The sequence below is a fragment of the Micromys minutus genome (assembly GCF_963924665.1).
Source record: "Micromys minutus genome assembly, chromosome: 1".
Lineage (NCBI taxonomy): Eukaryota > Metazoa > Chordata > Mammalia > Rodentia > Muridae > Micromys > Micromys minutus.
In genome coordinates this window covers 238,821,321-238,832,713 of record NC_137969.1, presented here as the reverse complement: position 1 = coordinate 238,832,713, position 11,393 = coordinate 238,821,321, and the positions used below count along the sequence as shown (strand labels likewise).

Sequence of the window (11,393 nt, the reverse complement as noted above, 5' to 3'; positions counted from 1 at the left end):
GCTGGCCATTTGTTTTTCAAATTTCCACATGCTAGTAGAGATTCCATGAGGTGATTTTTAATCCAATATTGTTGTGTTCCTCAGAGGGATTTCCCAAATCATGAGATCAAAAATAAAGACTCTCTTTTCGGAAATACCTTCTACCAGAGCAATTTTGAGAGCACCCTAATGGTTTTATATGACTGGCTCTCCATGATACCACTTCGAATCCCAGTACTGCTGTGGACACCATACATTACGGTGGGAATCTCTCCACTCACGTTCCTCTTGGAATAAAGTGATGACATTTCCACTGTCCCAAATCCCACTGGGAGCTAAATATACAATACCAAGGAAAAAAGAATGATTTACTTGTTGTATCATAAAATAAAAGTCCTCAAAACAACCAAAGTACCATTATATTTTTCAGCACACCTATATAATGAGAGGCAAGAGGACATTGAAAGGAAAACATCCAGCTAAGACACAGAGCCCTATGTTACTGTCCTGGTTATTGATGATGTAATGCTACTCTGATCACTGTTCCAGATGGTCTTATTCCTTTCCTATGTGAACCTACTTTTACAGAAACCAACAGCCTTGAGCTAATAGACTAAAGTGAAAACCCAAGTCACTTTAGAATTAATTAAATTAATTCATAATTATGTTCAGCTCTACTGACTGCACAGTTTCAGTACTTGTGTCTACAACATCATCACTGCAGTTATATTTGTCTGCCTATTCGGGGGATGAAGGAGATTATAACATATAAGTCAGGGTATATTATTAAAGAAAATAAAGCTCTTGCTATAAAGAAAAGCTTGCATAGCATCATATACCTAAACTTTACAAGAAGACACATCACAGTTTTATTTTGCTTAGAGAGGAAGAGAGAGAGAGAGAGAGAGAGAGAGAGAGAGAGAGAGAGAAAGAGAGACAGAGACAGAGACAGAGAGAGAGAGAGAGAGAGAGAGAGAGAGAGAGAGAGAGAGAGAAGAGTGTGACATTGATTTCATGAGTCCCTAAAGTGGAAGATGATTGTCAAGGAGCAGAGAATAAAATGTTTAAAAGTGAGTTTGAAAAAATGTTCCCATGGGTGAATTTCTTTAGACAGAACACGTGGTCGATAGCCCTTCTACATCTATGTGGTACCAAGAATTAAGTTAAATTATGCATGTTTCCTGAAAATGAACTTGTTTTAAAAATATCTAGCTTCCACTATGAATACATCTCTCTTCTACCATGCCCCCTGCTTTTGGCCCTTGTCTGCCATGATTTGGGGAAACTTCCATTATGACTTACTTGTTTTCACTGGTAGTCTTTTACCATAGGGTTAATTATCATTCAGGAATTGCCAAATTAGAGGAGGAAACACAATCTAAAAGGAACAAATGGAATTTCTGTTTGAAACAAGAGTAGAGTTAATTAAAATGAAAGGATAGTATTGCTTTTAACAATACGCATTGTTTTGGCTAGCTTGGGTGCCTTCACAAAAGCATTGGCAATGACTGTTAATATGGACTTTAATATGCAAAAATACACAGGAATATTTTATGCAACCAAAATTTGCATCCATATTTTTCTTTGAAATACCCAGCAAGGGGCAGGGGGAGATGGCATATACAACTTAATTACAAAAAATATATGCAAAATTATCGGAAGACAAGAATTTGAAGGAGACTATAGGTATTAATTCAAGCTATTTCAACATGATGCTAACAAAGTCTATAAACACAGTGAAAGAGAACGACCAATATATTTGTCTAAATGCCATTAGTACTTTTTAAATCAACATATTACCAGAACAGATTCTGAACACTGCTCCTTTGTAGGTCTAAATATCATGTTGATATAGCCTCAGTGAATATACCCAAATAATTTTCATTATCAAAAATAATTCCATTCAATATAATTCTTCCCATTTTTTTATTAGCCTCTTCTAAAAAATTATTCTAGAATATAACTCTGTGGGATAGGATTCAACCTGACATGCGGCTTGAAGAGTGACAGTTTTGAGGGGAATTTTCTTGCTAGAATTGATTATACTGGTCCCTGAAGATAACTAGAGTGAGACTCAGGTTTCCAATCTGTTATCACATAAGGCCAGGGAAGCCTGAAGAGTGATTTTTTTTTCAAGTTCACAGTCAGAAAGCCAACCTTAGGGCATTAAGGACATTGCAAATCTCTGTTTCCTTGATTTGGTCAAGCAGGCCTAACTTATCTCATGGGAACTGCCTTCATTATGATATTCTCTCTATTTTCTGCACTTGGTCAAACTGGAGTAACTACTTCAATTATTATATTATAATTTTTTCCCACAAAGTGTTTCTTCCACGAGGTATAGAAAATATAGGAATAAGTAGGCCATTCTTTCTTTACTCAAACTATCCTTCTTGCTCTGATGAGCCCATCTGTCATTATCCTTCCACATGACTATCGGCTCTAGAAAAGAAATTTATTCTGACAGCCTCAACAGCGAAGTGGTTAATATGCATCTTAAGGATGAATCACTCATTCTTCTGCTTGGCATTGGGTTCTCATTGTACAACCCCGTACAGTACTTCAGCAACATTTTTTTTTTAATTTTAAAAAGCAAAGAGTTACAAAACCGTTTGTAATTAAGTTGAAATAGAAAAGATAGCACTTTTTTTTTTAAATCCCATTATATAGTACACCGTATAAATTACAGAGTATTCAAATGCACAAATGCATCTGGGTAACATTTATCAAATGTAATTTGCGTGTCTTTATGTGCACACATATGTGTGTTCTTGAGAGTTTGGTTGTCCAACTTTCTAATGCTGGACGTCTAGGCTGTTACGTGTGGCAGTGCTCCAGATCTGGCACACTGCTGTTGCAGTATCTCATGTTGTTGGGAATGTGGCAGTCTGTATAATTAATGCCCCCATTTGGGGTATAAATGGGCTGCAGTCTGAAATCTCCTTTAAGGAGCTGATCGTTATTTAAGGAGACAATCTGAAAACTCGTTTCTGTCATCTCCAAGATGGAGTTGTCCTTTTTGGTACCTGCCTCGCAATAGTCATCTTTCCGTCGGCCCCGGTTGTATTTCCACTTCTGGGAGGTGTAACGTCCCTTTTTGTGCATGTGCCAGCAAAAGACACTGAGCAAGACCACGAGGACAAAAATCACTGCACCCCCGATCAAGCCGGCGAGCAGAAATGGAGACCCCATGGTGTGGGAAGTTGTTTGCTCATGGCTAGAAGCAGTGTTGCTGCCATTGTTCGAATAGGAGGCATGGGTGGTAGCCTCAGAGCAGATGGTGTCTTCCGCAGTGCGGTAGTTGAATGCATCCAGTGGCACCAAACAAATCCTGTACGTGGATCTGGGTTCTAAATTAACCAAGCTCAGGTGCTGCTTCTCACCACTGACAATTCTTTCCTGAACAATGCCCCCGACGAGACTGTGGCCCATTTTTACCCAGGTCAGTTTGTAGGCCATCACCGTAAAGAGAGACAGCCAGCTGACTTGAATTGACGTATCATTAACAAAGTGGATGGAAAGTTGGATCCTTTCAGAAATAGGAGGGGTCACTCTTTCTCTGCCATCCCAGTCAGGGATGGTGGGAAGTTTCGATGGGGTAGGAGCTGGAGGCACAGAACCTCTGCTGGGACTTGGAACAAAAAGAGTAGGAGACTGAGTTGTTGGAGAAACTGTACTTGGAGCTGGGGTAAAGACAGGTAGGCCAGGAGTCGTGGTGGGACAAGACAAAAGATTCATATTCAACTCCCTGACAGCCATTCCCCGGACCTGCTCAGGTCCTTGGCACATGAAACCACGCACATTGAGAGAAGAAGGGACATATTTGAGCCATTCTGTGACCCATTTAATGCTGCAGTCACAAAACCAAGGGTTATTCCGAGCAGTGAGTTGTTTCAGGTTGGAGAGATGATCGAAGACTCCTTGAGTTAACATTCGTAGCTGGTTGTTGGATATATCTAACCTTTCCAGCTTACGGAGGTTTGCGAAGGCTGTCAATGGGATATGGTTTATCTGGTTATCCTGCAAATAGAGCCTGATCAGATGCGTACCGGGGAGGTCAGGAGGTGGTTGGGAGAGCGAGTTCCGGACTATGGAAAATTCCTTGAGCTTCGTGAGATGGCTGAAGGTACCCTCAGCAATGCCCTTGTTAGTCAGAAGATTCCCATCCACGATCAGACGCTCCAAGCTTGTGAGATTCTGAAAGGCCATGTCCGATATGACTGCAATTCGGTTTTCATCGACTCTCAGTTCTTGCAAGTCTACAGGAAGCCCGACAGGCACGCTACTCAGGTGATTCTTTGATAAAAACAACAGTTTGAGGCTGATCGCCTCCCGGAATGCCCCATCTTCTACTCCCACTGTAGATATGGAGTTGTCATCGAGGTGTAGTTCTTCCAGCTTGAGGAGCTGAGCAAGAGCAGCCCGCGAGATGGTCTGAATGTTGTTTTCCTGCAGATGAAGAACTCTGACATTCTTGGGAAGGTTCATGGGGAATTCGTCCAGTTGGTTGCCGTAAAGGTAGACCGTGTGCACAGACTGGACATTGTGCAGCTCTGCAGGAAATCCAGCATTATTAATTTGGTTGTTGTGGAGGTAGAGTACGGTTACGCCCTCCGGGATCCCAAGAGGCACTGAGGTCAAGCTTCTCTCGTTACAGTAGACAAAGTTTCTGTCACAGCGGCATACACTAGGGCAGGCCAGGAGTTTTGACACATGTAAGTAGAGTCCCAGGGAAATGGTGAGCCAAACTTTTAGGAAAAAAGCCCCATGGATGGGCCACATTGTAGTCTGTGGGCCCATTTCTGAAGAACAGAAATAAAAGACTATGTGATCAAAGGGAGAAAAAATATCAAAAACAAAAGCACAACCAACAATAGCAAAGAAAAACCCAGAAGGCAAAAATCGAAAGGACTGGACCAGGGTCTGTCAAAGTCTAGAACTTCTGCTAGAGGGAATGATCCGAGGGAAGATGGTAAAACAATCTGATGGTTTTAGTCTGATCTCCCTAGGTTGCCCTCAGGCAATGGTCCTCCATGTGCAAAACGACTCAATAGGAAACAAAGCGTGATGCCGAGTACTGTATAGAGAAGTCCAGCCAGGCAGGCAAATCTTCCTTCTTCTACAGTTAGTTAGGCCAGTGTAGAGCAGCCTAAGAATTTCTTGGTTAAGCAGCGTCTGTAATCTGTTGTAAAAAAGAAAACATTAGAGTCAGTAAGTATAGCAAAGGAAGATGTGTTTGCTACCTCTAAGTCCTGGAGCAAAACCCTTACTGGGGCCAATTACTGGGAGCCAGGTTGGCATGAGGTCTCATTTTAAGTGACAACAGTTTAGTTTGAAAGATATTTAAGAAATAAATGATTATTGCACAAGATCTTCCAAAGGAGATGCGTCTGTTGCAGTTAATTGACAAAAACCCTAGGGAAAGTTTGTACCTCAATCAGGATTTTCTAACGTCTATCTGTACACACTGACAGGTGAATGCAAATGACACACTGTTGGTTACATGGCGTCTGTCAGTGACCATTAGCTGAAAGCTCTATTGTTTTTGATGGTGATCTGGAAATGACAGGGAGCCCTATAGAATCATCAATCGTAAAAGTGCAAAATGGGTATTAAGCCATTTGAAAATGCATCCTTCTTCAGAAATTTCCCCAAATGTGTTGTAACCTTAAATATAGTTACCATGTGATCTTTTAGATATGGTAGGAGAATTGAAAATCTGTTACTTTCTGTCTCCTGTAAAATGTATTTTTAAATTCTGGTAGAAAATCATGTTTGTGCTTAATGGAGAATTCCAGAAGATGCACTATAAAGATCGGCGGGGGGAGGTAAGAATAAGGGTACTCTGAGGCAAACCCTTCCTTCCACTTTTTCCGATGAACACACACATGCATGCACACTTACACACACACACACACACACACACACACACACACACAAACACCCACTCATACTTGGAATAATTATCACCTTTTATGATAGTTACCATCATAAGTATAAACAACCAGTTTGACTAAAAATATCCGATATCGAGAAGAAAGATAAGTCATGAAAGAAAGGAAAGAAATCTCATTTTTACTAGCTCCAGCCCAGATTGCCCCTGTAGAATAATTTAAACAATTTCCCCAAGAGTCTAACCAAACTGCAGTACCAAGAAAATTTCTACTTAGAGATTCCTTCTCTTGGGACCTCTAGGTATAAAAGAGATAGGCCACTGTGATATTTTATGTGCTGCCAATCTTGAAAATAAGAATGAATTTTGCTTCAGTGTGTCCACTTCGGTGGGAAAGAACTTTCTTGACTTTACAGAAGGACTTTTACCAAGTTTTGGAAGGAGAGAAGCTGCAATTAAGACAGTGTAATCCAAGGATAGCACTCATATTTTCTTTGCTCCTCAATGTGTTCCATTTGTTTTTAGACAAACAGGGAAAGAAGTTAATTGAAAGGTGCCAGATTTGATTTCCCTGAAAACTAAGCTAACATGACAGGACAAGGCTGGCTGTAAGACCTTAATTCTCACCAACAGGGAGCTTGAGACAGCTTGTATCCACAGCCAAGAGACTCAGCTTCAAAGTATTTTCTTAGCTATCTTTAGACTTAAAGTTTTCAATTCGAAACTAAAATGGAGCACCTTCAGTGTTATAGGTGTCAAAGATAGTATATACTCATTTTGAAACTTACAGGCAGAAAACAAAGTAAAAAAGCGAGCAAACAAATAAAAGACATCGGAAAAGCCTTGGAACACAAACTTACCAGAACTTTATAATACATAGTTAATTATTAGAACCTTTTGGAATCTTTGAAGCAAAAAAGGATGTTCGCAGAAGTGATAAGATCTCTTTTCCAAACAGAACCAATCTTAATTAGGTAGCAAGCAGCTGAGGTGGTTGTAGAGATGTCTAGAGTATAAAGTCCTCATGCACAACAACTTGAGTTTGGATCCTCAGGATCTATGTAAAACGCTGGTACACCATTCACTTGAAAATAGTCTTAGTGCTTCCTTTTCATCTTTCACTCTATTGTAGTGGGTTTCTCAGCTGCATGATTCGGACATAGGTTGTTGATAGGAAAAAAGAATCTCAGGGAACAAAATGTTCACGTGAGCAAAAGCTCTGGGTATGTGCATTGTTGGAGTTGGACAGTCTCCTGAGCACAATGGTGCCTTAATAATTTTAATATACAAAATATAAGAAAAATGTGAAGGCATACCATACATCTCTTCTGAGAAGAAAGGCTAAAAATACTCTGTCTCCAGGAAATGACCTCAAGTCAAATTTTCCATGTAAATGGTATATTTTAGGCATGAAAGTCCAGTGGATACACTGCCATTCTGTTTGAACTCAGGAATTAGCACAAAAGTCCAGTAGCAATTTACAGGCTTCTTTGTGGTCAGAGAAGCACAGTTTCATAAAGTGGTAACATTATGTGCTTTATATAAATTTTGCAAATATTAACGTCCGAGTTATTGTTTGAATGTGTGTGTATGGTATGTGTGCACATATTTACATTTGAGTGTATGTTCTAAACATGTATGCAGATTTAGTTGACCAGTACTAATTCATGGAAAGGCCCAATTTTAAAGTCACTAGAACTTAGAGGCTGAAACTTGCTAGCCTGCCAGCTTGCTCTGAGGATCTCCTGGCTCTGCCTCCTATGCACTTGGGCTGCCACAGCCATCTAACAGTTATATGAGGGTTGTGTGTTCAAAATCAAGTTGTCCCACTTAAGTGACAAGTCTATGTCTTACTGAGCTATCTTTTCGGTCCTAATGTAAGTTTCCTTCTCTTATCCAACCAATATTTGTCAAACATAATGAGAACCCAGCTGTGTAAGGGGGTTGTAAAACTTGGGCTGTACCTGACAAAAAGAGTTAATAAATGATACAGCTTGAGGTAACTTAAAACTTGAGACTGATATCCTACTGTGTATTCAGCCTGAAACAACACCAACAAACCAATATAACAACCAAGCTTACTGGTCATGAATTTTTCCATATGGTCAGCTTTTATAGCCTAGGCTAATGCATAGTTGTAATCTGAAGTCATGTGCTCTTGCAAGCTCCCTATGTAGAACAATGCATATAGATTGTCTGCTGAAAGCAGCAAATTCAGATGTTTAGTCTTCTGAAATGAGTATCTACCATAAATGCTGAATACAACATTTATAGATATTGGTTGATAAATAATGACATTTATAGCACTGTTGTCTCAGTCAGTTGAGATCATTTGGTGCCAATGACTTAATCCCTTGTAAAACTCTGTTAAAGATATTTATTAATGTATTTCATTCTTTCCGCATGGGATGCTTTCTGTCCTGCTCAATAAAGACAAAGCAAAGCCCTTTGTTTGGAACAGACACATAGACACAAGGTCATACAACAGACACACACAGAGAGACAAATATAGACAGTCACAGGAAACAGATGAACAAGACAGCCTTCAGGCAGGCACAGATTCAGATTCATACAAAAGATAGACAGATAGACAGGCAGAAGACACAGGCCAGGAAGATGAAGTAAAAAAAAAAAAAAAAAAAATCCAAATGTGGATTCATTCATAGCTAAATAACTCCAAGAGGAAGTGCTTTTATTTACATCATCAATATAACACATATGCATTATTGGCTATACAGAGATAATTACTAATGAGCTTAACTCACAAAAAAACGGTAAAAGGGACCATGCGATTTTTGACCTCATGGGGTTTCATGTTTAGTGAGGGGAAGGAGTGTGTTAGGAGGGAATTAGCAACATATGACAAGAACTGTGAGGTCATGATACATAGACTTGGCACTGTGTCCTGAACTCTAACCTAATCCATGGCGTCACTGGAAACACAAACACAAGCCTAACAACCAACAACACGCAGGAGGTAGGACTGGATCTGAAGGGCAGAGGGCTCATGGCAAGGGTTCATGTAAAAGACTGTGCTATGAGTGCCTGTGGCTTGAAGCAAGGCCTAAGACCCAGCTTAACCCAGAGAGTGACTGAAGTTTCTACAGCAGAATACTTTCTCCAACGATTTGCTGTCCTTCTAGAAAGTAATGAACATTTCAAAATTTATTCTACACTCCATTTACAAGTGTCTAAATGTCAGTGATAAAAATGCTTTATAAAACGAACTCAAAAACATAGAGAGCAAACTGCTTTTTTTTTTTTTTTCCCCTTACGCATATGGACACTATTTGTAATACGAACGTACCCAGCCCAGGAAACCAGGTTACAAATAATGGCTTTATAGGTCTTTAAGGCTACAAACAGAAAGTTGCACAGACAGTGACTATCAGCACAGCATCAAAATGCAGAATGTACAACTGCCGATCCGTGGCAAGGAGAACCCGGTCCAGCCAGTCTCTTAAGGAAGACAGTGACAACAGCTGTTCTTCTAGGCTTCTGTGAGTTAATTTAACTCCTTTCACGGGAACTGAGATTCGTGGCATATAAATCATGCAAAAAGCTTTCTGCACATTTCTGCCAGAGTGCTGCCTAAGAAGAGAGCTTTTTTTTTTTTTTTTTTTTTTTTAATTAATTCCAGAAGGCTGGATTCCAGGAGCGCTTAATAAACTCAGGCTATAAAAATCATAGAACAGAAAACAAGAATCGTCAATAAGCACTGCCAATCGCATCACATAATGATACCAGGACAAACCTAATAAAACCTTAATGGCTCCAGAGCTAGTTATGTTGGCTGGATTGTGACAGGACAGCGTTGGGTATAATGGGGTACAAATGACAATGTAGGTCAGGGGATGTAGATCAGTTGCCCAGAGTGTACAGTGGCCTAGGTTCAATTCCCATCACCACATGAACTGGAAGGCTGATGCACTTCTATAATTCTAGCAATCAGATCAGAAGTGTGAGGTCTCCTTTGGATACCCAGTGAGGTCAAGGCCACCCCAGCTTACAGGAAACGTTGGTTGCGGGCAGGGGATGCTGATCTGAATAGGGACCATCATAGAAAAGCTTGCCAGGTTCAAGTTCCACTCGGGTAATTGCTAGTTCAGCAATTTGAACTTAAAATCAGACCCTTGCAGGTGTGATACCTACACAGCCAGCCAGCCTGTAAATGATTCCCTTGCAATCCGGAATCACCAAAGCGATTTAGAGATTGTGCATGCCGGTCTTCGTTCTTCAGCAAAGGTTATAGGCACCATGATATATCAATAGAGATGTACTGATTGTGCCAACCAAAATGCACAATTAGGAAGGGAATTTGAAAGAGTGGAAGAAAAAAAGCCCTCCCACTCATCTTGAAATCACTTTTTTGCCCTCTTGTAATACACCATCAGGGGAATATTCTCCTTTTCAGAAGCAGAATAGGAAAATGAAAAATACCAGATAGAAGAGAATGTTAATGAGCAGGGGAAAGATACAATTTACACACTGGACAATTTTCTGGTCCCACTAAGTCCATAGCTGGAAGCAGTAAACGTAAAAATAAAACCTACTCTAGCCAAGCACAGGCTCTAGGGAGCTTAAAAGGTTTTATTCCCCCCTGTAGTTTCCAATTAGTTTGAGTGGTAGAAATAAACTGAGAACAAACGGCCACCATTACAGAGTCAGATACATAAAATCTGAATGCACATTCATGACTGCCACTTGTCTGCCTCATTTCACTGTAAGTTTCAAGCGACTGTGTTGTAATACCTGTAGTATTGGGTGCTGCCTGGCACACACCACTTTGCACATTAACCACCTGAGTTAGTTTGAGCCAGCAGTTAGGATGACCATCTGCCTTAATAGATGCTCATAAAACAAATTCTGACCACTGACAGAGCTGTTGATTGGTAGTCAGGCGAGGCACCCTGCAAAAGGAGAGATGGACGAAAGAAAGAACAAATAGACAAGAAAAGACACAGTTCATTGATGATGACCTTCCTATAGTTTATGCTTATAAACATTTTAGTCCATTGAAGGTAGTTAGATATGCATGCACATGGTACAGATTTTCCCCAGCTAACTAACTGACATTCAACCACTTTAGCATGCATCCAGCCAGATATTCCCTTCAAGAACTGCTTTCCTGGTATCTACGTATTGTGCCCTTTTCTCTTCTGCAACAATAATGATGGAGTTGATGTGGCATTTTGAAAAATCGGGGGGGGGGGGGTTGGAGTCAATACAAATTAATCTTAGGTCATCTGCTTGCTAGGAGCAGGATTATGATGCCAGATTTCACTTTGGATAGGCCTATCACAGAGGGTAACAATCAGCTGTGTTTACAGAACACTGGGGAAGATTAGCTATGGAAAGGAAAACCTGGGAACATCAGCAATTAAGCAGAAAGCACACATGTTTAAGAAAGATAGAGAAGGAAAATGTACCAAGCAAGGGGTGAGCTATGAGGAGGTATAAATTTAATCGGCATCTCCACTTACTCCATGTGTTAACTTCAATAGTGTCTTTCACATCTACA

General features: G+C 40.3%; 1 protein-coding gene across 1 annotated transcript in view; it reads right to left on the bottom strand.

Moving 5' to 3' along the window:
• Positions 1 to 871: 871 nt before the first annotated feature.
• Positions 872 to 11,393, bottom strand: part of FLRT2 (fibronectin leucine rich transmembrane protein 2) — an 87,791-nt gene continuing 77,269 nt past the window's right edge. The window contains exon 2 of the mRNA XM_080936417.1: positions 872 to 5,161. Within this exon, the coding sequence (XP_080792543.1) occupies positions 2,797 to 4,779 (1,983 nt within the window). The 5' untranslated portion in view covers positions 4,780 to 5,161 and the 3' untranslated portion in view covers positions 872 to 2,796. The remainder of the gene's footprint in view (positions 5,162 to 11,393) is intronic.